The sequence below is a fragment of the Cephus cinctus genome, unplaced genomic scaffold, assembly GCF_000341935.2.
Source record: "Cephus cinctus unplaced genomic scaffold, Ccin1 Ccin1_scaffold0068, whole genome shotgun sequence".
Lineage (NCBI taxonomy): Eukaryota > Metazoa > Arthropoda > Insecta > Hymenoptera > Cephidae > Cephus > Cephus cinctus.
In genome coordinates, this window is record NW_014332811.1 from 142,526 (window position 1) to 165,962 (window position 23,437).

At 37.8% G+C, this 23,437-nt stretch overlaps 7 protein-coding genes across 13 annotated transcripts in view; 4 read left to right on the forward strand and 3 right to left on the reverse strand.

Moving 5' to 3' along the window:
• The window catches only part of LOC107268902 (DAZ-associated protein 2), a 12,717-nt gene extending 7,599 nt beyond the window's left edge, over window positions 1-5,118 (forward strand). For 2 of the 4 annotated variants that reach the window (XM_015742142.2, XM_015742162.2), the window contains 4 exons: window positions 1,059-1,127; window positions 1,243-1,346; window positions 1,430-1,594; window positions 1,684-5,118. In XM_015742142.2, the coding sequence (XP_015597628.1) occupies window positions 1,059-1,127; window positions 1,243-1,346; window positions 1,430-1,594; window positions 1,684-1,863 (518 nt within the window). In that variant the 3' untranslated portion in view covers window positions 1,864-5,118. The remainder of the gene's footprint in view (window positions 1-1,058; window positions 1,128-1,242; window positions 1,347-1,429; window positions 1,595-1,683) is intronic. The other 2 variants (XM_015742152.2, XM_015742170.2) reach the window with 2 other exon arrangements.
• A 300-nt stretch (window positions 5,119-5,418) lies between these two features.
• LOC107268916 (protein FAM136A-like) lies at window positions 5,419-6,456 on the reverse strand. Its single transcript, XM_015742182.2, has 2 exons — window positions 6,239-6,456; window positions 5,419-5,956 (listed from the first exon to the last, which is right to left on the reverse strand). Exons 1-2 carry the CDS (start codon window positions 6,323-6,325, stop codon window positions 5,612-5,614), a joined length of 432 nt encoding a protein of 143 aa, XP_015597668.1. The 5' UTR covers window positions 6,326-6,456; the 3' UTR covers window positions 5,419-5,611.
• A 147-nt stretch (window positions 6,457-6,603) lies between these two features.
• LOC107268867 (ATP synthase subunit beta, mitochondrial) lies at window positions 6,604-10,077 on the forward strand. Its single transcript, XM_015742071.2, has 7 exons — window positions 6,604-6,760; window positions 7,670-7,876; window positions 7,944-8,207; window positions 8,290-8,633; window positions 8,716-8,941; window positions 9,028-9,257; window positions 9,344-10,077. Exons 1-7 carry the CDS (start codon window positions 6,652-6,654, stop codon window positions 9,515-9,517), a joined length of 1,554 nt encoding a protein of 517 aa, XP_015597557.1. The 5' UTR covers window positions 6,604-6,651; the 3' UTR covers window positions 9,518-10,077.
• An 80-nt stretch (window positions 10,078-10,157) lies between these two features.
• Window positions 10,158-11,776, reverse strand: LOC107268892 (non-structural maintenance of chromosomes element 4 homolog A). The gene is made up of 7 exons (XM_025086730.1): window positions 11,412-11,776; window positions 11,253-11,345; window positions 11,047-11,174; window positions 10,866-10,980; window positions 10,509-10,802; window positions 10,343-10,455; window positions 10,158-10,274 (listed from the first exon to the last, which is right to left on the reverse strand). Exons 1-7 carry the CDS (start codon window positions 11,509-11,511, stop codon window positions 10,230-10,232), a joined length of 888 nt encoding a protein of 295 aa, XP_024942498.1. The 5' UTR covers window positions 11,512-11,776; the 3' UTR covers window positions 10,158-10,229.
• Window positions 11,777-11,803: 27 nt separating this feature from the next.
• On the forward strand, window positions 11,804-15,916 carry LOC107268872 (E3 ubiquitin-protein ligase Mdm2). 3 transcript variants are annotated; one of them, XM_015742085.2, is made up of 8 exons: window positions 11,804-11,882; window positions 12,285-12,342; window positions 12,427-12,468; window positions 12,643-12,771; window positions 12,852-13,003; window positions 13,075-13,257; window positions 13,860-13,925; window positions 14,082-15,916. In XM_015742085.2, exons 2-8 carry the CDS (start codon window positions 12,312-12,314, stop codon window positions 14,922-14,924), a joined length of 1,446 nt encoding a protein of 481 aa, XP_015597571.1. In that variant the 5' UTR covers window positions 11,804-11,882; window positions 12,285-12,311; the 3' UTR covers window positions 14,925-15,916. The 3 variants fall into 3 exon arrangements, with proteins under 3 accessions (XP_015597571.1, XP_024942420.1, XP_015597579.1); XM_025086652.1 differs by having other exon boundaries at window positions 11,858-12,342; XM_015742093.2 differs by lacking the exon at window positions 13,860-13,925 and having other exon boundaries at window positions 11,858-12,342.
• A 273-nt stretch (window positions 15,917-16,189) lies between these two features.
• LOC107268854 (triokinase/FMN cyclase) lies at window positions 16,190-20,453 on the forward strand. Of its 2 annotated transcripts, XM_025086636.1 has the most exons (12): window positions 16,190-16,549; window positions 16,628-16,776; window positions 16,904-17,092; window positions 17,199-17,268; window positions 17,352-17,462; window positions 17,552-17,640; window positions 17,805-18,021; window positions 18,356-18,601; window positions 19,066-19,455; window positions 19,544-19,797; window positions 19,875-20,002; window positions 20,074-20,453. In XM_025086636.1, exons 3-12 carry the CDS (start codon window positions 16,967-16,969, stop codon window positions 20,192-20,194), a joined length of 1,752 nt encoding a protein of 583 aa, XP_024942404.1. In that variant the 5' UTR covers window positions 16,190-16,549; window positions 16,628-16,776; window positions 16,904-16,966; the 3' UTR covers window positions 20,195-20,453. The 2 variants fall into 2 exon arrangements, with proteins under 2 accessions (XP_024942404.1, XP_015597542.1); XM_015742056.2 differs by lacking the exon at window positions 16,628-16,776.
• On the reverse strand, window positions 20,331-22,753 carry LOC107268885 (CAAX prenyl protease 1 homolog). Its single transcript, XM_015742106.1, has 6 exons — window positions 22,652-22,753; window positions 22,306-22,452; window positions 22,015-22,218; window positions 21,405-21,920; window positions 21,194-21,337; window positions 20,331-21,122 (listed from the first exon to the last, which is right to left on the reverse strand). The coding sequence occupies exons 1-6, from the start codon at window positions 22,751-22,753 to the stop codon at window positions 20,904-20,906; spliced, it is 1,332 nt and encodes a 443-aa protein (XP_015597592.1). The 3' UTR covers window positions 20,331-20,903.
• Between the last annotated feature and the right edge of the window lie 684 nt (window positions 22,754-23,437).

A 23,437-nucleotide genomic window follows, 5' to 3' on the forward strand; every position in this document is an offset into this window, starting at 1 on the left:
TTTTTGGGGGGGGGGGGGGGGGGGAGAGGATTTTATTCGCGTATTAGAATCGTAATCGTAAGTTAGCGAAATCCTTCAACGCGAATAACCTTTTTTTTAATCGATTCAAATTTTCGCGATTTCCCGTTCCGCTGGGCTTTTTTTTAAATTTATCCGTTTCTTTTCTTCCTCGCTTTCTAAACTGTCCTCAGGCGTGACTCGTGCCGATTGCGTTCGCGTGCGTTGCGTTCCGCTCTGAAGTTGGTAAGATTGTACGAGTTAAGCAAACTAATAAAGAAGTTGACACTTAAAAACATAAAAAGAATGAAAATCATCGCGTAAAGGGAACAAGAAGCGCGCGAACGCATCGAAATACTTTTTTCAACATGAAAGTCCGACTCGTGCCTTTTTAAAAAAAAAAAGAATAATAAAGATCTAATATTTAAAAAAAAATAGTACACCGGCACGAGTACGGGCTCTCTTTCATTGGTTTCCATTTTTTTCCCTTTTTTTTTCTTTTTCTTTTCACCGTTACCTAGTGACTAACATTGTTTGAGCTTCAATTAGTATCTTGATTAAAGAAAAGAAAAAAGAAAAAAAAATCATAACGGTGTATGTCATGTGTAAGATATACTTGGGTGTGGGAGTACCACTGTGAATACACGAACCAGTTTATTTCTGCCATCACTTTGTATCTTGTGCAATTGTACTTGTTACGTGTACAGCGAGTTATGATACAATAAAAATATTGTTCTTGTACTGCAACTGTATTCAGAGGTGTAAATAAGTGTCCGGTAGAGAATAGATTGGCTCGTGTATCGTTGCACGAATCGGTTTACGAGTTGGCTCAATACCAAGAGAGACTATCGAATAATGCTCGGCATAGTTATTTAAAAATAATTTGTCTTTTTTTTGGAATGTAACACGTGCTGAAAATGAGAGCCATATGTGTAAACGTGCTAACTCGCAAGTTGAGTCGTCAGTCCTGGACTGTGGTACCGTGTACCGTTGGCTTAGATCGACTTTTTCAATTGTCTTAAAGATGAAAGATGCTACTGTGTATTTGGCTTGTGTTACAGCATACCCCGTGGCACCTCATCCACCAACTGGCTTTGTCCCAGCACCAGCTCAGCCAGCAACCTACGGTGGTGAGTAGCTTAGAGAATTCAACAATTTCTAAATTGACTACTCACGAACTGTTAGTACGTAGTTCTGTGCTAGTCGTTGATGTGAACCGTTGAAAAATTGTTTTAACCTTTTTAGTTGCAGGGGCCGCGCCTTATGGAGTATTTCCAAATCAACCGCAGCTCTATGCAGCACAAGGACCACCGCCACCTACGTATGATCAAACGTTGACTCATCCTATGGTAAGAGTTTTTGGAAATGTTTTAATTGTCTTTAGGATTGATAAAATTATTTTTTATTTAATAATATTTCTTCTTACTTTTAGATGTATCAACCGATGTACGGTCAGGGTTATCCTGGAGGATACTTGGCTGGTTATCCTACGGCCTATGGTCCATTGCAGTATTATCCTCCTCTCGCAGCCGCTGCAGCTTACTACCCTGCAGCTGCGATGCAACCGGCGCCAGTTAGGCCCACGCTCATGGTCCCTGTAAGATATAGAATTTTTAGGAAATAAAAGACAGCAGGAACGCGCATACTTAAATAGAAATTGATATAATTTTTTTTTTGATCATGCAGAATGGATTCGATGGGTCTCGCTTTGATGGTATCTCGCAGCAGGTATTACCACCACCGCCTCCTGGTGTGGCAGCAAACGCAGCACAATTGGCCGCAATGGCGGGACACACTGTCGCCTTGTCGCAAAAGAAAGGATCGTTCCTTGGAGGAGGAACAGAGGGTGGTTACACTTTTTGGTAAAGTATCCTCGAGGTGAAGGAGGTGACGTAACGAAGAGTAAGAGAAAAAGATAAAGAAAACCAGCAAAAAAATGAAGAGATGAGTGACGAAGCCCCCGAAGGAAGTCCTCGTGAGCTAGAGAAGAAGAGAGACAAAAGAAGATAGCGTTAAAGATATCCAAGATGAAAGGATTGTTGTATCGAATTTACATGAACGAGATCTAGGGTCATATATCATGCAACCAGGAAGCCATTAGTTAATCAATGACATACACTCCTGGCGAGTGTTCTATACATCGACTGCTGGCTGCTTTGTTTCTTTTGACGGTGAAGTCCAGTTGAGAATACATTAAAAAATGATTTTTCATCAGGTATTCACTAGGTCCTATTGTACTCGTTCATGTAGATCCATAAAAAAAAAGTGTGTTCCAAAGTCTTTTTCAAAGCGTGACTTGGTTCTTCTCTTTCGCACCAATGAGTAAAAGACACGACTGTCCCGGGCTCCTTTAAAAGAGTGAACATCGACCCTACGACTATATTCGCTTTAGAATAACTCCCAGAGTCACCGCGAATGCTCACGCGCTTTTTAACGTCAACAGCGAATATATGGTGTATCCGCGTTAGTGTTCTCTGGGAATAAAAGAAAAAAAAGGAAAAAAATATTAATAAAAATAAAAGAAAAAGGAATACAAGAAGATAGATTTATTAGCCATGCGATGATCGATTGCGCCGCCCACTTATATGGGAATAATTTTTCAATAAGGAACAACGAGTTGGCAAGTATCTCTGCGGCGTCGGTGCCAAAAGAATCTCAAAGAGATCAGGAAGCGAACTAACGGAAGCAACAACAAATTGATACAAGCAAGAGAATAAGAACTCTCTCACACGTCATCCGTTCGACAAAGGAAGGAATAAAGCAAATAACGCATTTTCTCAACCCAATACAAAATTCTTATTCAGTAGAAGAATTCCAGTCAGCGAGACCCCCGATATCATCCAGGAAGCAAAGGCAAGGGTTGTTTTTGAGTGTGACTTTTTTTTAAGAAAACAAAACAGACTAGCTAGGTTGGCTAACAAAGGTATTATTTAATTGCGCGATGCCTGCCCGCGACGTTCAAGCTTCTCGTTCAGACTAAATTAAAATTTTACCAACCCGGATAACGTTACTCTCTCTTCTATCTGTATCCAGTTGTATATTTGTCTCAAGTCTGAAGACGTGTATGCTTCTTCTGCCACTGTAGTGGTAAGGGTACAGTAAGGGAAAGTGAAATGGACTAAAAGCAATGTTGAGATCGTTATGGCTGAAATGGGGTACCGTCATCCAAGCTGGGATTCGCTGAAGAAACGAATGGTTGTTTCACTTTTTAAAGTACAAATCGATACGCATATAGTGGATAAAAGGGGGGGAGCTTGCGTTATGTCGCGGGCAACCATCGCTCTCAGCCATATTAGGCGAGTTGTGTACCGTTGAACGTTGTCACGAGGAAGGGACAAGGATTTGACTGGTTAGTGATATCAAGACACGTCGTAAGAGTGATTATGCATAAGAGTTGAATTAATTATTATTAATAATACGATATACGCAGCTACTCGTATCTGCTAGAAAAATCCTTGTACCGTTCAACGGCCATGATACGTAGTGTAGTTAACGTCGTGGGTCTGCCGAGAGGATTCTCAGTGGAGTTCCAATCGGTAGGCGCACCCTAAATATGATATTAATTAAGCAATGAAAAAAAAAACTAATTTACAATCGATGATAGCCTAGAGTAGGACCAACAGGCGTGATTCTATATTACCTATTATTGGTCTTTTTTTTTAGAGAGTGAGAGAGTGCGTGAGAAAGAGAAAAAGAGATAGAGCTAGAAAAGAGAAGCGGCTCGATAAGGTCAACTCACCCGATTCGACTAAATAAGCTCACAAAGGAATGAAAATAGAACAATAATCTGTTAAATATATAACGAACAAAGATATATTACTAATTGAAAGTTGGAAATTAAAAACCAAATCAGCATATATACAAATATTTGAATATTGATTTCTCAGTAGCTTGAGAAATCAATATAGTCTGGTGAGCTTGTTTATCTCGATGCCATCTTTGTATGTACGTTCTCTTTTGTACTGTTTTCCTTCTATTTTTTTTTTATATCCGACATACCTGATTAATTCTACTAGAACGTTGAAGTTCACGTTCTACGTTATTTTATGCGTTTTTATTTTTCGCACATAGAACACACATGCGAGTGAACACACAACTCGCATAATACTAAATCTAGTCCGAAGAGCCTGACCGACCAGAAATGTGAAGCCTTTTTATGAATCACTTCAACTTCCGTTTGATGAATGAATGCTTTGCGTTCGTCATTATTTATTGATCCTGTCCCTTCTTGGTTTCATCGCTCCTATTATTTTTCTTCTCAATCTTCTTTATCAGCGTCCTCGTCATTGTCTCTTCCTATGTTTACTTCGACTTATACTTGTTTCACATGAGAACCGTAGGTAATTGCGCTTTAGATAAAATAATTTCAAAGTCCGATCGTAGTATGAAACTATTTTGTGATTTAGTCTCCCTAAATCTATCCACCTTGTAATCACTCAACACCTACTACTATCATTATCAAGAGAATTAAGAAAGAGTCAAAGAAGTTATGCTGCTCCGTGAGAAAGAAAATCACATTCACAGGCTACGAAGACAATTGGATCAAACATAGATGAGAAGAAAAAGTGAGGGAAACATATGATAAGAAAATGTGATGTCTTTTTGAATTTGGAGTATATATATACATATATATGAGTGTATTTATCTACATTCATATATACGTATATCAGACTAATGTAGAAGAGCTCCTTTGAAGAAGGCAGAGTACGAATGGAAGGCCTGGACCATACCGGACGGGCCTGAATTATGCATTGATAAAGTATATTATGTTGATATTTATATTAAATTATTACTATTAATTAATGATTATTAATTTAACAATGAGGAACAAGGGGACAAAAGGAGAGAGAAACGGAGGAGCGACGTGAAATTCAATTGTCAGACGATATTAAATAAATGAAAGAAAAAAAAAATTGTACCAATCAACTCGCGACGGATCTGTTATTATTTTGTCGAGGACAGAAATCGCGCGATGCAATTATTGAGAGTCCGATTATCATCTAACGTATAAGCGAAGAGGGAGAATTGCGGATGGAGATTTTATATATATATCATGGAAAAAACGTGCAATAAACATAAAGTCTATTGTAACAATAAAAGTAACGATTAATGAATTGCAAACGGTGCATTTGTTTATTAAAGTTAGAAAACAAGTGAGCAAGAACGGGAGAGTTTGTGTGAGAACAAGAGAGGGAGAGAGAGTATGGGAGAAAATGCGATAAGTAATGCAAAATCTGCCGGTCCTCGATCGGAATGTACCAGTAAATAAACATCATGACCACGCACTTGTCTATGCGTAACATTAAATTTTTAATTTTTAACACTCGATTGTACTCTGCTCCAACTGTCCATTCTGACAAAATGGATGGAGAATTACGGCGTACCATTGTTTTTCTTATAAAAATTCTTTGTCTATTAGAGTTGGTTGGATCATTGTAATTTGTATTTACAGGTATAGTATCATACAATATTATGAACAATCTTTATACATTAGACTTTAAACATTCTAAAGACCGTGTGGCCAGGGACTCTTCAAAATATATTTACCAACTGAAGCGATGACAGATTTTTGTCTTTGCTATTCAATATACATATGTTATCTATATGGATGGTCTCATTGATCAAATCGTTTACTATCTAATACTTTTTTCATAGTCTTCTCTAAAGAAGGTAATAAGTCACAGTATGTATCAACACATTTAGTTGCACATTTTTCAAATTGTTCACTAAACTTGTTCACTTCATCTTGCGTGGGATTTGGACCCATCTCTGTACGGATATTATCATTACATTCCATAACACAACGTTGTAATCGGTTTTGTACTCTCTCGAGCTCTCCTTGAACATATTGTTGTGCCTTGTTTAATGTTGTACTACATTGTTCCACGCAACTGTGTACACTTTGTACACTTTGCGTTCCATTACTGCAGCACTTTGCTGCACACAAATGCATTTCACCCTGAAACAACAGGATCATGAATATGATAAAGTAAAAGAACATTGTGCAAGATCAAGTCACATGCAAAAGTAACGAGTAAAAAAAAAATTTTTTAATCTTTAATAACTTATAAAAATTACATAATAAAGTCCATAGAATATTCAGAAAACCAGTATATCACTTTTTCGTGTGAGTATACACATACCATAAAAATTAAAAATAGTTTTACAATAACACTTTACGCTAAAACAATGGTCTATATGAAAAGTGAACATCAGTGTATACAAGATACATTTTACAGACCTGCATCTTCCTAAGATAAGTCCTGTCAATCTCCTCAACCATTTTAGTCATGGTGTCCTCAATCCTTTTTCTTTGTTGTTCAACCATTTTTCTTGTATTGATTCAAAAATCAAGTAAAAAAAGTACGAAATTTTATACCACGCCGGTATCAGCTCCAGCAGATCGAGGTCCACTCTGGTCTACGTTAGGTTGGGCAAAAGAAGTCATCCAATCATCATTTCAAGGGCTATGAATTATTATCTAGCCTAGTGACATCTGTTATCTTTGCCCGATACCTCTTCTGCCGCATAACCGTGCATAAAACCTGCGCAAGCGTATTGATCCGGAGCATGAAACGCGCAAGCGTTCACCGGAGAATGCGGTCCACAGGGTAGACGAGTATTCCGGTAGTGTTCCTCGTCACTTGACCGGCCATGATGTTGAGCGCCGTATCGAAGGCAGCCGTCGGGGCCCTCCGGGCCGTCAAACCCGCCCTTCTACAAACCGAAGCTGCAAAAGTCACTGGAGTCCTTGCAGTGAACAGTGAGTATTGAAAAATCAGTGTGACGATAACGAAAATCTATAGTGTACCTCTCAGAGAAACAATATTCCTCGAGGACGTGCCCTCCTGTGCCTTTTTACCTCGCGTACACGGCCCCTGGGAGCCATTGGGCGAAAATTGTCATGTTTTACAAGAAGACAGTTATCTCATACTTCTCGCGAGATTTGGAAAAATTTCAACGACCTGTAGTACCATATATCATCTTTTATTGATTCCACTTGCGCTCCTCTCGGATATTATATAATCTGTTTTATTCGGATGAATCGTTCTCAAGCAACGTCCGACCAACATGGCGGCATTGGGGTCACTCTTTGCCAACTTGTACGTAAAGATTCCAAAACGTTTTTATAATATTATAACATCACAGTCTCATGGAGTCGTAATTTTTGAAGCTTATTCCTTGACTGGTTATATTTACAGAGATCTTGGTAACAAAGCATCGTACAATTACCGGTTTACGAATCACTAATCTGTGGAATAATCGATTACGCTGTCTGCTAGATTTTCCACGTTTTAAGACCGATACCTTCTTCTTGTATTTTCAAATTTAATCATGTGCGATTATTATTTTCATGCTGATGACACACGATGTCTTCATTGAGGATCATTACTGATTCTCTTTGAAGAAAATCATTTTTTCAAGATATTATGTAACTGCGCTCACACGTCCATTACCTAATACTACCCTGATTTTTAATTAGGATGTATCACACGAGATTTTGTTGAATGCTTTTTTTTAGTTCTTCTGTTACATTATTTATTAAGGAACAGTTACTAGTCATGTCCTCTGTAACATTCATTTTCTAATATTTTGTAAATATGTTGTGTATGATAATTTCCTTATTGATAATTAAGTCAATAAATAACTGTATATAACCATCCTTTTTCAGGCCGTGATTATGCCAAGGCTGCAGCTGGAAAGACTGGTGCTCATGGAAAGATTGTGGCCGTCATTGGTGCCGTCGTCGATGTCCAGTTCGACGATGAGCTTCCACCAATTCTCAACGCCCTGGAAGTTCAGAACCGTAGTCCCAGGCTAGTCCTTGAAATAGCCCAGCACTTGGGAGAGAACACAGTGCGCACCATTGCTATGGATGGTACGATTTTTTTAACGAATAAACTCAAAGGTTTTCACAATAAAATTACCAATTTTCTCATTTCCAGGTACTGAGGGTCTTGTCCGTGGTCAATCTGTTCTTGACTCTGGATTTCCTATCCGTATCCCAGTCGGTGCTGAAACCCTTGGACGTATCATTAACGTCATTGGTGAACCCATCGACGAACGTGGTCCCATCCCCACTGATAAGCTTGCCCCTATTCACGCTGATGCCCCTGAATTTGTGGAGATGTCTGTCGAGCAAGAGATTCTCGTTACTGGAATCAAGGTCGTAGACCTGTTGGCTCCCTATGCCAAGGGAGGAAAGATCGGTCAGTCTCCATTCCTTAAAATTTTATCGAACATCCATATAATGACAGATTTAATACGTTGTGCTTGAATTTTGGTCCTTAGGTCTGTTCGGTGGTGCTGGTGTAGGCAAAACCGTACTTATCATGGAGCTGATTAACAACGTCGCTAAGGCCCATGGTGGTTACTCCGTATTCGCTGGTGTCGGAGAGCGTACCCGTGAGGGTAACGATCTCTATCACGAGATGATTGAGTCCGGCGTAATTTCTCTGAAGGACAAGACTTCTAAGGTAGCCCTTGTCTACGGTCAGATGAACGAGCCTCCTGGTGCGCGTGCCCGTGTCGCTCTGACTGGACTTACCGTCGCCGAGTACTTCCGTGACCAGGAAGGACAGGATGTACTGCTCTTCATCGACAACATTTTCAGGTTCACCCAGGCTGGTTCAGAGGTCAGTTCATCGATCGAAATAATATATTAAGAGCCATAAAATTTTAATGATAGTACTTAATATTTTTTGTTTTATTTTCTAGGTGTCTGCTTTGCTGGGTCGTATCCCATCCGCCGTAGGTTACCAACCTACCTTGGCCACTGACATGGGTACCATGCAGGAACGTATTACTACCACGAAGAAGGGTTCCATCACGTCTGTCCAGGCTATCTACGTACCTGCTGACGATTTGACTGATCCTGCTCCTGCCACCACCTTCGCTCACTTGGATGCCACCACCGTACTGTCTCGTGCTATTGCCGAGCTTGGTAAGTACAATATTTATCAAAATAGCATATACCGTGTTTAATTGTTACAAATATATAAAAATTATTAAACATCGTTTATCAATCAGGTATCTACCCCGCTGTTGACCCCCTGGATTCTACCTCTCGTATCATGGACCCCAACATCATCGGTACGGAGCACTATAACATTGCTCGTGGTGTCCAGAAAATCCTCCAGGACTACAAATCCCTCCAGGATATCATTGCCATCTTGGGTATGGACGAGTTGTCTGAAGAAGACAAGCTCACCGTCGCCCGTGCCCGTAAAATCCAGAGGTTCTTGTCTCAGCCATTCCAGGTATGCAAACACGTGAACTCTACTTCATAGATATTAATCATAAAGTTTCTCTTTCGTAATTCTACACATATTTCTGCTATAATCAGGTCGCTGAGGTCTTCACTGGCCATGCTGGTAAGCTCGTACCCTTGGCTGAGACTATCAAGGGATTCCAGAAGATCCTTGGTGGAGAGCTCGATCATCTCCCCGAAGTAGCTTTTTACATGGTCGGACCCATCGAGGAGGTCGCTGCCAAGGCAGAATCTCTGGCCAAACAATAAATCGAAACACAGTCATCGTAATTATCGATAATAATTCTCGTTAGGACGATCTTCCGGCTAATCGATCGTTGATCTCGTCCTCCTGTGTTAAGGACCTTTGGTGTCTTCTCTTGAGGATTTGCCATTTTCTCTTTATAAACTATTTTTTTTCTTCGTATCTCCATTACCGAGAACGGACGATCGAGGCGTTGGATGATTGTATGTTAATTATTTCTTTCTTTTTCCATTGAAGAAAAACAATATTCATACAAATACACCTCAGAGATGCATTCACCATTCAGTCGATATCAAACTCCATCAGTTTATGCCAGATCGAATGACAACAATGCAACATACGGCGCTTCGATGCATCAGGATTTAACGTAATCGTGTTACATCGATTAGGTTACCTTTTATTGTGTGGAGAATGGTTGCCACTCATATGGTACCAACTCACCTGTTGTCATCGGCCATGGCTCGTAAGGCTTTACTATGAGCCACGTTATTAACGATTAATGTACACTTCGCAGCCGTGTTGTATGTTAGTAATAAAAAATTAATAAAAATATACAAAAAATTGAGAAAGACGTGTTTTTAGTCTGAGGAATATTTATAGAGATCTGTGAGAAGTAGATGTATTAATGAGGCCAAAGAACTTCTATTATTATGAAAGTATAGAAAATATTTATTTATCTGTTACTTATAATTAGAGGTTTTGGTAACTTCTTATCATTCAGTTTATCATAGGTTTCTTTAGGTTGTATAATTTTGTTAAAGCCTAGAAGAACATTTTATTATTATCATTTGTTATAGAGTTTTTCATTTTGATGATTTGATTGAACTCACGCGCCAATTATCTATTGTCAATGTCATTACGTTTTGAACAGTACTATTTGCTTGTTTTGTCTGTGCTCGCATCTCTTTGGTTGACGATGAAACTACCAGTCTGTCGTTATTATCTGAAAAGTGAGCCTCGGTAAAAATTTTAAAAGGAGTATTGATTAATAATTACCTCTTGATAACTTCACACGACCATCCCTTACAAGAAATGATACGTGTAGCATATTTTCCACAGTCTTCCCAAAGTCAATTGGATTTATTATTAATTTGTAAAAGTCAATAGGTTTTAGAGTTCGTTTACACTCTGTATAAATTAAGCTTTTAATTTTTTCAACTGTATTTTCTACACTCTCTTCCTCAGCTTTTTCTAATTCAACTATTTTTTGTGGTCTCTTTGTTATGGCTTCAGAATCCTTTGTAATCTTTTTTCTTACTGTTACTTTCTTTTCTATGGGTTCGAGACCTCCTGTGTGAAAAATGAATCGATTGTGATAGGTCCTGTGACTTTATAGCACAAAGAAAGACAAACCTAGAAGAGTCAGATATGTTGGTACTTTTCTAAAATACTTTACAGCATCATCTTCAAAAACTGACCAGCCATTGCTACTGTCAATACTGTCGGAAGTAAAACCAATGTATTCTTTCTGAAAGAACAATTTGAATACATCGTAAAACCATATTCAATTAGTTTTTTGGATAAGAATACTTACAAGTTTATCACAATATTCAAGGAAGTTATATGTAACTTCTGTTGTTATCGAAGTTATACAATGTTTCAAAATTTGTGAAGAGGCCTGCATCAATTCTGAGTCCAGGACAACTTCTTCCTGATTAAGTACTAAAATAATTCGAAAAAATATATAAGTAATAATGAGTAACAATGTAACTTATAATACATAATGCTAAACTATCATACTTTTTTCATCTAACGATGTATCCAAATTAAGATTGTCCACATCTTTCATAATATCTTCTAAAGTATTAAGTGTATTGGTGCTGGCTGTTTCTTCTGCAAGGAAAAAACATAATGTAAAGTTGAAACTATTAACAGGTTCAGTAACCAAGACGATCTTACCAAGATAATGTGTTGTAGTTAAACGTGATCTTAAGATTTCCCGACGTTCTTGAGTGGTCCTATTAGCAAAGGACTCCGTGCTATCATTACGACTTGCCATTATTCTCTAAATCATTTAATCCAATATGATGTTGGAGTATATGTAGATACCTATGGTATACTTAGATCGTATAGATAGCTTAAAAATTATCGTTAGAAAAAATTCGTGCCAAAGTATAACGTTTTAACAAGTTTTTTTTTTCAATAAAAAACCTCAAACTAATATGTTAATATTAAAAAATAACCCTATAGCAAAGCTATAAAAATGAATTATTTAAAATAAGTCTCTTTTTCCGGTGTATAATTATTTCTCGTAGTAAGTTGATGACGTATTATTCAAGCAGCGCCACATACTACAAAGTAGGGAACTTACTAGTGTCCAACCCCCTGAGCGTACGCAAGTAAGAACGAGTTCCAACATGTTTCAGTTTGGTATGTAAGAGACTCTCGGGTGTGTTATCGCGATATCTTGTTTAATGAAGTAACTATTCGGAATCGCTAAGATTTCGTTTAAAAAATAATCATCGCCTCGGTCTTTATATATACAATAACTGTAGATATTGAGAAACTGATTAGAGTGATTTTTCCTGAAAGAAAGTATTGTAGTAACTTCGGCCAATAGGCAGTGACGTGATAGGCGGGAACCGCAGTGAAGGGTCTATGTGTGATTGTGTGTAGAGTGGAATTCAGCCTACGCTACTAGCCTACGTGAAAGACGGTATCTTGTGTGCGCATACGTTTCCCCCGAGGCATCTACGCTGCTGCACTAGCGTACGAGGATAGCCAGAGTACGGTGGACCTTGAATTCAGTCGGTTCTTTTTAATCTCTTACAGCGGCGTCCGGTCAGCTATAAAATAAAAATGAGTGTGGCCAATATGAACCTACCGACCGGTATGTACAATTAATGAATTTCCTGTTATTTTCTATTTTGGTACTGAGTGAGAATAGTGCTAATTGATTTATTGTTCGTTTTAGGTCCGTTTCGTTTGGGCTGGAAAAGAAAGGCGTCGGATGATGGTAATTATTTCATTGTTCATACTGAATTATTTTTTGTTACTAAGACTGCATGTTTCTAGAGCCGATTAAAGACACTAAAAATTATGTGCATAGACTGTAATGTGCTCTTAGAAAATAGTTATTTTCTTTTGTTAAATATACGGCGTTGCTAGATGATATATATTTTATTTGCAGAGGATGAGACAGTGGATTTACAATCAAAGAAGGCAAAGTGCTCATGGTATGTGACTCTACAGAGCGAATCACCTCAACCATCTGATGAGGATAATGAGTCAATATATAGTTTCCAGGAAAAAGAAACTGGTATGTTTCTACATCTTTTACTTTAGGCAACATGTATTTAATGTTGCATATTAAATGATATATTTATATCTATATAACAGACAGTGCCAAAGATACCTCAGACACTTCGACGCATACCTGGGTCAGCAGTAGTGAACATGGGGATGTGTCTGTGCACTTAGAGTATGAAGTGGACTCTCTGTCAGAGGATGCAAATCCTTTTGCACAGGACACATCATCTTCCGATCCTGAGGTCAGTCAAGCCTCCCCAGGAACAACGCCTATCGATTAAACCATTTCTGATAAACTTGAATCGTTGAACAGGACATTATGGCGATTGGTGTACTAACTGCAATCTGTGATACGGATTTGGGTCTAGCTGCTGACAGCGAAGATTCTCGTAGTTCCATCGACAGTGAAATTGGTCGAGCTGACTACTGGACCTGCGTACAGTGCAACGCGGACAACAACAACCCGTTGTTTCGTTACTGCGAGAAGTGTTATCAGGTACTGGCATTTCCCGAAAGATAGTTGCGGTTTCGTTTCTTTCGTCTGAGTTAAGTCACTGGCCAGCAGAACGAGCGTTCCGCGTCTAGTACAGTGAATATTATGGAATGGGAAAATCAATAATCTTTATACGTAACGAGCCTTGTACACGTGTATCAAGGATGAATATTTTATTAATCACTTGACGTTATTGAGTAACGACTTGTAGCAAAATCATAGAATCTAACGTACGTTCTGCTATAATTTCGTAGTTTCAACTACCGAGCCAAAGGAATCTCGAATGTTTGAACAACACTGGATCGTGGAATTGCGTGCGCATACGTGTAGGACCGTAGTGGATTAATTAGCGCAAACCTCAAGGATGGATACTCTGACTGACTTTTGCTAACAGACCTTTGACTTCCTAAAGAGAAACGATTTAATATCGCTAATGGAGAGTCAAAGGTTGAAAAGCAAAAGTCTCGTTCCAAGTTCAGAAAAAAAACATAGGCAACCAGTGGCAACGACGAACGAAAGAATCCAGCCCGTAGACTTTCCTCGAGATTGCACAGTGTGGAACTAGCATTCCCATTGTTTGTGTTAACACTTGTGCAATCCTACAGACATGTTGGCTGTGTCGAAGGACCAAGAGATACCCTTGTTTCACATTATGCCAAGGTTGCTATAAGGTGAGGAAGTGTCAGTTCGATATAATGAACCGGACAAGAAATTTCATAGAGTATCAATAGTATTCAACACCATTGGTATTGCGAACGTTGAATTAACATTAAAAAAAAAAGTTTTGCAAACTTCTAACTTTTGTCTATTTGTTCCTTTTTTCACAGATACGTAAGAATTTCTTTCCACCAAGGCCAAAAAGAAAAAAACATCGGCCACGTCGTGACCTTTCCAAGAGTAGCAGGACCAGCTTGACGTCGAGGGAGGACTCGAAGGAGGAGCTAACGAGTATGGACTCCGGTCTAGGTTCCAGTCAAGAAACAAAATGTTCCCTATCACTGGAGCTTGATTTAGACAAGGTAACACGACCAAACCAGAGCGAAACACCCACATCGTCAGCCTCGTTGTCGTCAAAATCGGTAGACACCGTTGATAGTGGCTTTCCAAATATAAACTCGGTGTTCGGGTTGGATTTTACGTCGGGCGCGGATTTCTCGTCGGGTGACAGCGACAAGTTAACAAAGGAGACATCATCGTCCTCCTTGTCAACCTCGACCTCGACCTCGACCTCCGACGCCGGGACTAAAGAGACTGTTCGGGAGAGCGCGCTCGAGAAAAACGTAAATGAACACGATACGGAATCCGGAATTGAGAGGTCCTCTTCGGCGAGCGACGGCGCCAAGGAGTTTCTTGCTATTGAAGATGCCGTTCAACCTATCCCAAGTCGCAAGAGAAAGCTGTCCAATGTGTCGCGAGATGATGCCGACACCGATGAGGTAGATTGTATATCGAAAATCAAGAAAAGAAAAGGCACTAGAGTAGAATCGGGCGCTGAGAGTAAACAGTGTCTCATTTGTACTGTCGCAATTAAAGATGGCGTCTTTGTTCACGGCAGTACATCGCATATATGCTGTTGTTATCGCTGTGCGGTAAAAGTTTGGCGCACCAATGGACGCTGTCCGATTTGCAATCGTAGAGTAACGAATGTAATTAAAGCATTTTTTATGTAAACTTTAAATATTCGGATCACCGTAACAGGAAGGATAGGTACATTTTTTATAGAAATTTAACAATTATTGAATGACTTATGTGTTGCAATTGATACATGGTAGTTGAGAGCCTGATGAATTTATTAATGGTATGCATAGAGCATAGGTCGTAGATAGGAGCATAGACTTCATCTTCATACAAACCACTGGTCCACCATCATCTATTGTACAATAAAACGTCTTCCCCTTCTTTATGCTTTGACTCAACATGATCAAAAGCATTGTATGATCGCTTTTATGTGCCACTATGATATTTTCTTGTACACATACAATTGACATTTAATGTCGAATCCTGTTTGAGATTCGCTCGACTAGGCTAGGTCGTAAAAATTGCAACAAGATAAATGCAACAGATTTATATTAGGAACGTGCAAGCTCGTTCGATTCTTGTCGAATCGACGTTTCGCATCATCCAATTTAGTATTTTGCCTTTTTCTCCGGATAGTAGTCGCACTGGATTACTAATTACTTGTCCTGGAGAAGAAACGGGTGGTATTATAATAAAATTCGCGTATTCCAAATGCAATTAGCAATAGTGTGTTGCTGCATTTGCGATAACGCGGGAGCGAGGAAGAATATAAATAGAAAGCGAAGGAAATGTATATTTTTTTAACAGTTGTCAAAATACGCTTGCTCATTATAGTCTACCGTAGTCTTACATAGTAAAGTTTGTTCATTCGGTGTTGCGAATTTACAATTGCGAATTTTTCTGGTAATAAAATGCATAAATGTTGCATATAAACCCTGTACTAATTAACTTGTTAAGTTTCGTCGCAATTAATAGAACCAAAAGGAAGAATTAAAAATGAACTAACAGTATTCGTACAAGCACAAGAAAACTTCGATGTGTTCCCTAGCTTAAATGAAAGAGAACGAATACAGAAATTAAAAACATTAGCTCAGTCCGTCGATACCTTGTACGTAATAAAAATCCGTGCCTTTTAAATCATTAATGCCAGTAGTTGAAATTTTTCTAAATACCAAAATTCCAAGTATCAATTCTTGGAGACACAAAATCGAAGCTCCCTATATCCTTGAATTCCGTCGTGTTAGGTCTCCCCCCATGAATATTCATGTGATTTAGACCCCCTGACCTTTATCAAATTTTGTTCACTGGTATTGTCTTCTTATTTGTAATTGCCACAATTAGCAGACTGCTGCTAACAATAGTCTCATTCCTCTTGGTTAGTTCGCGAGGTAAGTTGTCGGCAAGAAAGCAAAGTTCCAATATATTTTAGGATTCTAACTCATCTTCTGTACGTTTCCACGTATATCACAGTGTTGTAATTCGAATGGAGTAATTGTAAAGTGCTCTATCAGTTTATTGATGTTTTTCGTTAAATCGATTTCTTCAGTGACACTTATGTCCCCTTTATCCTGTCTTTTTTGCAACTAGCCAAAAAAACATCACCGATATCAGAAACATAGTTTTCTTATCGTGGGGTCATCATTAGTTTTCTTTAAATAGAAAATTACATATACACTGCATTCAAGAATCTGTCACCTACTTTTCTTTCTCATCCGCATAACTGTCCTTTGTTGTGGAAAAGCAGAAAGTTACAAGTTCAATCCAGAAGATCATTTCGGTGAGTACAGTATGTCTGGTAAATGTATTTTATGCAATGTCCATTTGAATGGTCTCAATTGGGTTTTTGGGAGTCAAGGCTGTCAAACGGTTTATCATCGTTGATATAACACAGCTTTATCGTTCACCGTATACAGTATATATACATACGCAGATGAGTGTGTATATAGTTTGTCTGAATGGGATGATTAACAACCCGGATTACGTGCACAGACCCGATAGATTATTGTGAGTTATATTATTTCCCTCTCCTTTTCATGTTGCATATTAATACTCCAACTGAGTAATCATACCGAGTTAGTTAATATCAAAGATCAAAGAGAGCTTCTAAATATTTTCTTTACTGTCATAACAGTGCCACTGCTAGAAGAAGAAGGATCATTTTGTTCGTGGTTTGTAAAGAGAAAGAATACTTGATATGGCTACTGGAAAGAAACTCATCAATTCCGTCGATACTGTTGTCGAGGAGACCCTGACCGGTCTGTGTCTGACATATCCTCAATTGGAATTTCATTCATCAAAAAGAGTAGTACTGGTACCCGATGTAAGTCTTTTGAATAATTATACTTTTTTACTTTTTAATGAACTGCAATGGACACTAGAACTTTTCTGGTATAGTCAGTATGTCATAGCTATCTTTTATGTTCCAGTGGAAAAATAGAAGCGGTAAAGTTGCTGTAGTAAGTGGCGGTGGTAGTGGACACGAACCATTTGCAGCAGGTCTTGTCTTGTTACAAAATATAATTTATATTTTAAATATTAATAAGGTATACAAAAAGTTCAAACTTTCATGGTTACTATAGGATTCGTTGGTTCTGGTTTGCTCACTGCTTCTATAGCGGGTTCTGTCTTTGCTGCACCACCGTCGAATCATATTTTGCACGCATTGAAATGTGTGTCTACCAACAACAAAGGTAATAATCGATGGTTTTAATTGAAAGGCTTTTGCGAAAGGTTTGAGAAAAAATCGTATATAGCTGTCTTATGGATTTTATTGTTGCAGCCGGTATACTCGTCATTGTTCCAAACTATACAGGCGATTGTTTGAACTTTGGTATCGCCATAGAAAAAGCCAGACAAGCTGGTTTGACGGTGGGTAGTCTCATTTATTTATTTACTTATTTCTTTAAGGAAAAGAGAGAACCGTTTAATAATCTTGTTTGTGCTTCCTGCAAATCTTATCTTTCCACGTCCTTCGGCTTTTGATCAGGCGATATGTTCCGTTTTGCCATTATTTAGGATGACGCGTGTTATAGGTGGCCGAATTAACTGTCGGCGAGGACTGCAGTATCCCGATAAGTGAACAAGGAAGAGCTGGCAAACGTGCTCTCGTAGGTTTAATTTTTGTGAGTAAGATTGCTGGCGCACTTGCGGAGAGAGGACAGTCCTTAGCAGATGTAACCACGAGTGCAGAAATAGTCGCCAGCAATATAGCAACATACGCTGTTGGATTATCTGGTTGTGCTTTGCCTGGTTGGTAAATTGTCATATTAATAATTCCCTTGTTATGGTGAATTTCTGTATTCCGCTTTGTCACACTAGTACGAGTTTGACTTTGCATTTTCAGTAGCTTAGATTCAAGTGGACCAACTTTCATTTAATACTAGTATTTTTGTAAGTATAGAACGTCACAATTCCAATGATGACATTTTCGAATATAAACGTAACACTAACAAATTAAGTCCAAACGATTTAGAAAAGAGATACATAGAGAAATAGAAATACGCTGGTACAAATTCGCATCAGTCTGACAACGAAGGTTTAATTATTGTTTCATAATTGTCAAGGATTCTTCTTTTTTCGCTAGGACAAACAACGCTATACAACATTCCGGACGATGAGATAGAAATAGGACTTGGTGTTCATGCTGAGGCAGGTTACAAGCGCATAAAGCTAATGAATGCAGCGGAAGTGACGGCGTTGATGCTAGAACAAATTGAGAAAATTTTGTCGCTAGTAAACGGTAATTCCGTTGCTGTTATTGTTAATAATTTCGGAGCAACTAGCCAGCTGGAACAGGGGATTATAGTTCGCGAAGTTGTCACACAGTTGAGTAAGTATTGTACAGCTCTTGGTGCTACATGGCTTAAAAGAGTGTTGTATGTTTTACATTGAAATTTATTACGTTCTGGTCACTTGTATCATGAAACGTACTTTCATTTGTATGTTCTCAAGAACCAATTTATAGTTATACAGTCGACTCTTTGTATGATCGCGCGGATCGAGCGCCTCTATGGTCATAATCGACTCTAAAAAGTGCTGATACAAAAAGATTCAAGAAAGAGAACAACTTCTGATTGCTCTAATTATGTGGACTTTATGTTAAGCTTTTATGGCATTTAAATGCAGTTAATCGCTGAAGTTTAAGAGAGTTTATCAGAGGGGCATATTGAATTATCAAGTTTAGTTATAAGAGTAGTTGTGAGCGATAAAGTAAAACTGTTGTGGTGGTAATGCACTAAAGTAAAATAGTGCGTTAGGAATAGTTTGTAAAAACATTACGTATGTTTATCATAGAATACAAGGGTATAAAACCGCTACGTGTATATGCTGGTGTACTGATGACATGCTTGAATAGTGCTGGAGTTCACATATCAATTTTAAAACTGCCGGAGCACTACAAAGACACTCTCATCAGCTGTTTGGATGAGAAAACAAATGCACCAAGCTGGCCAGGATGTGATTACAGCTTACCCGTAGACATACCCAGAGAACCCTTCTACGAAGAAAAAAGGAAAAGAACCGTAAGAGTTGGCCGTGCACTTAACGAGGCGGAAGAGGCGCTTTTACAAAAGTGTCTAAAAAATGCTAGCACTGCTCTTATCGAACAAGAAGCCATCATTAATGATCTGGACAGTGGCTGTGGCGATGGTGATTGTGGCACTACACTGCGACACCTGGCTGAAGGTAAACTTTTAAGTGGCTTCTAGTGCACCAGAATGACGGTAGTCAGTAAAGAAAACGAAAAAAAAATATGCTATTTTGTATTTTTTAGGCATTCTTGCTTCTATAGACAGTCTATCTTTGTCGTACCCATCCTCGTTGCTTAGTGAACTGTCAAATATTGCAGAGGAATGCATGGGTGGAACATCCGGAGCTATATATTGTCTCATGTTTACTACAGCAGCCACAGAACTTGCCCTTGCGAAGCAAGATGAATCCTGGATGCATTCCTGGGCTCATGCATGGCGTGGTGGTTTGGAGGGTATAATGCGATACAGCAAGGCTCGTTTGGATGACAGAACAATGGTTACTTTTTTAAGCTATTTTCTATTGTTAAGAATGTATTATAGATATAATGTACACATAACTTTTTGATCATTCAGTTGGATGCTTTGGATGCAGCATGTAAGGAATTCGAAGGACATTTATCCAGACCATACAAAGAAGCTGCTGTAAAAGCTGCCGAAGCAGCACGTCTTGGTTGTAATTCAACAAAAGATATGAAACCTAAGTATGACCAATTATTGTACCAATGTCCGTCTTTGATTTCTGTTTCATTAATTGTTTCATGATCCTTTGCAGAGCTGGTCGTGCCAGTTATGTCAGCCAAGCCATTTATCTCCAAGGAGTGGATGCTGGAGCCTACGCAGTTTCTATCTGGATTGATGCTATCGCTAAGACACTTGTCAATTTTGAACCATGACGTAAGCCTATCCTTAATTACTGTCATGTCTTTACTATGAAGAAATTTTAATATGAATTATGAAAATATGTTTTTTATTTGAAAGTTTAGTCACAGTTGAACCAACCAAATAAGTGGATATTAGTTATAAACTGGGTTTTGTTTAATACATTTCACTTTATTGGTATGCTAACATTTGGTATGATTCCTTTCAGCACAATTACCATACAAATATTTTAGTCTGTCATTTTATTTTAATAATAAATGGCATATTTCTCTATATCCTTTATCCATGTATAATTTATACACCTGTTGTTCCTTAGCAAAATAGAAATGAAATGTCGATTTTTATAAACTCAATTAGAAAAAACGAGAAATTGATTAAACCTCTCGCAGTGTACTGGAGAGAAGATATGACCATTATGATTGTATGTAGAAAAATTTACAAAAAGGAAAACTTTCTTTGAAAATAATATTACAAAGTATAACGAACATCTAAGACTGTATATTATCAAACTCTTGTTGGACTTGAAAGAGATAACTACGGTCCATACTAGTAACGTATAAGAATAAAAATGCACACAAAAATATCAGTTTAAAATCAGGTAGCTGGTGTCTTTGCTAACTGTGTATGTCAATGCAGTATTATCACTTTTTGCATACAATTTTAAACCAATCACTATATGATATACAGTTGTAGTACATATACTGTAATACCTGATGTTTAAAATTAGTCTTCCTTATTAAGAGCTTCCAATCTCTGGAGAAGAGGTGGATGATCATGATGCCATCCAGAATAAAGTTTGTCGAATAGTGGATATCCTAGATTATCCTTATGCAGCTTAATAAGTGCCCTTCTTATGGGTTCAGCATGTCCAAGTTTTTTTGCGAACATATCTGCTTCAAATTCAAACTTTCTTGAATTCACAGTATACACGAAACCCATTAACTGCCAACAAGAAGACAATTAGTATTTAAATTCCACATATAAGGTATATTATACAAATAAAAGTGACTCACGGTATTTAGGGGCATAAGGATATACATCATAACTATAATGAGACCGACGAATATCGGTTGAACGGTCGTAAATCCAAAAGCTGTGTACATTGGTTGATAATGCAATAATTTGGCAAATAGAATGAAGTTTATCATCAGGTTGACCTAGAAATAATATAGTTGACAGAAGACAGATTATTTTAAATGATAAATAAATAAATCGATCATTTACCTGGGTAAGAAAGAAACCTTTGACAGTGTGATTATATTTCCAGTGACCAAGTTCATGTGCTAGTACACCCACAACTTCATCAGTTTCGCAGCCTTGATCCTTTTTTCCGTCTTTTTCATCAGGCTTGTAATATTCCTTAACTAGAGTATCAAATAATACGATCCTTTTGTATTTGTGAAATCCGTACAAGTAAGCATTACTATGTGAAGATCTTTTCGAACTGTCAACTATGTAAAGCTTATACAGTGGAAAGTTTATCGAAGCAGCTAGAGCTTCAATTTGTGTTTTTAGCTCTCCCTCTGGCAGTGGTGAATATTTGTCAAATAGTGGAGCTATAACTTCCGGATAAAGAATTAGCATGAACAGTGAAACTGCCACAGTAAACAGCCAGAGATACACGAAGAAGTATTCTCCACCATTTTGAACTATCCAAATTATACTACAGATCAGAGGTAGTGCAATCAGTTGGGTCACAAGTAGTTTTAGAGCCTGATCCTTTATGAAGAAGCGTACAGTCTAAGAGAAAGGGAAATAACACTAAGAGATGTGGAAAAATTTAGATGAATAAATATAGCATATTAATATGAAATATTCTTTCAATGTTACGTACCTGCTTATTAAAACCATACTCTTCCTCCAAGACAAATGTATTATAGACTTTGAAAGGGAAATCAACAAGTACAGTTAACATGTTAATGATAAACATATAGATTGCACTTATAAGGATTTCATTGGCTGTGCTGAAACCTATTTTAATTGCTATTGCAGTAGCCCATTCCCAAAAGAGATAGAATGAGAATGTTAATATCAATATCTAAAATGATAATAAAAGATATATTTATGATACTATTTTTACATATTTTTCTATTTCACTGCAGATAAAAAATATTAGTCGACTTACCACAGTGAATAATGTTGAATACAAATTTTGATAGTTAGAATATGTACTCTTAGCAAGTGCGTAACTGCGTGCCTTATCATAAAGATCTTTTGTCAGTATTCCATTAAGACATTCTGGTAGCTCCACCAGCTTCTGCATTAACTTTTTCTGTAACATATATTATTCCAATATTAAAAATGTTCTTTAGTTGTGTGTCGGAAGAATGCATAATGACATATCGACAATAAGTGATGAAAGCATATAGTACTCTGAATGCAAAAATTTACTGTGCAATAGTATAGTGTATTAAATATATAAATCTGTTAGCTTGTAAATAATTAAATCGTGTAAGATAAAAAATACCAACCTGACGTAAACTCAGGTAAAACTCCCAAAGGAAGCTTAACGCTATCAAAGCCAAAATTTCATAGCGTATATTCTCCTCGACGAAACTTCGAAAAGTACCCATGATTAAATTAAAATGTACTTTGAGAAATATCACACTATCATTATTTCGGCAATAACTTAAAAGCGATAATGGCTTCTTTTATCCTTGATTTATCTCTTCTTTTTCTTTCAGTTCTGTTTCGGGACCGGCGTGACTAGTGGCGCATTAGTTCATGGAATACTGTGGAAACTACCTTCCGTCTTTCCTTATGGCTGTATCCTCAATGGGGGACATGTGCTAGAAGGAATACTTCCATCGGAGCTGCCATGATCAATAAATTTTTTACTGTTGGTAAAGTAGATGTTTGGACTGATTGCGCCACAGAATTGTAACCTCAGTGAAGTTAACCGGGCAATTTTAACTTTTTAACTTTTTATCATACTAAATCGATTGGTGGTCGTTTGGTGGTCAGTCATTCTTTTATAATCAAATAATCAAAATTTGACCGTGAAGTTAAGTTAATTAGACTACCAATCATCGGCTAGCGTTCTTGCATTGATTAATTCTTTCGAAGGGAGAATCTGTTCAGAAATATCTGTTTTATCGACCGTAAATGTGTGTTCCTACACCCATATCTAGTCAATGCTGGACATTGCAATTGTTTTTTTTTTATTTTTTACGAAAACTAACGACCACCAAACATTTTAATTATGATATTCGTTACCACTAAACAATTACGCATCGATTGAGCACCTGAAAAACTTA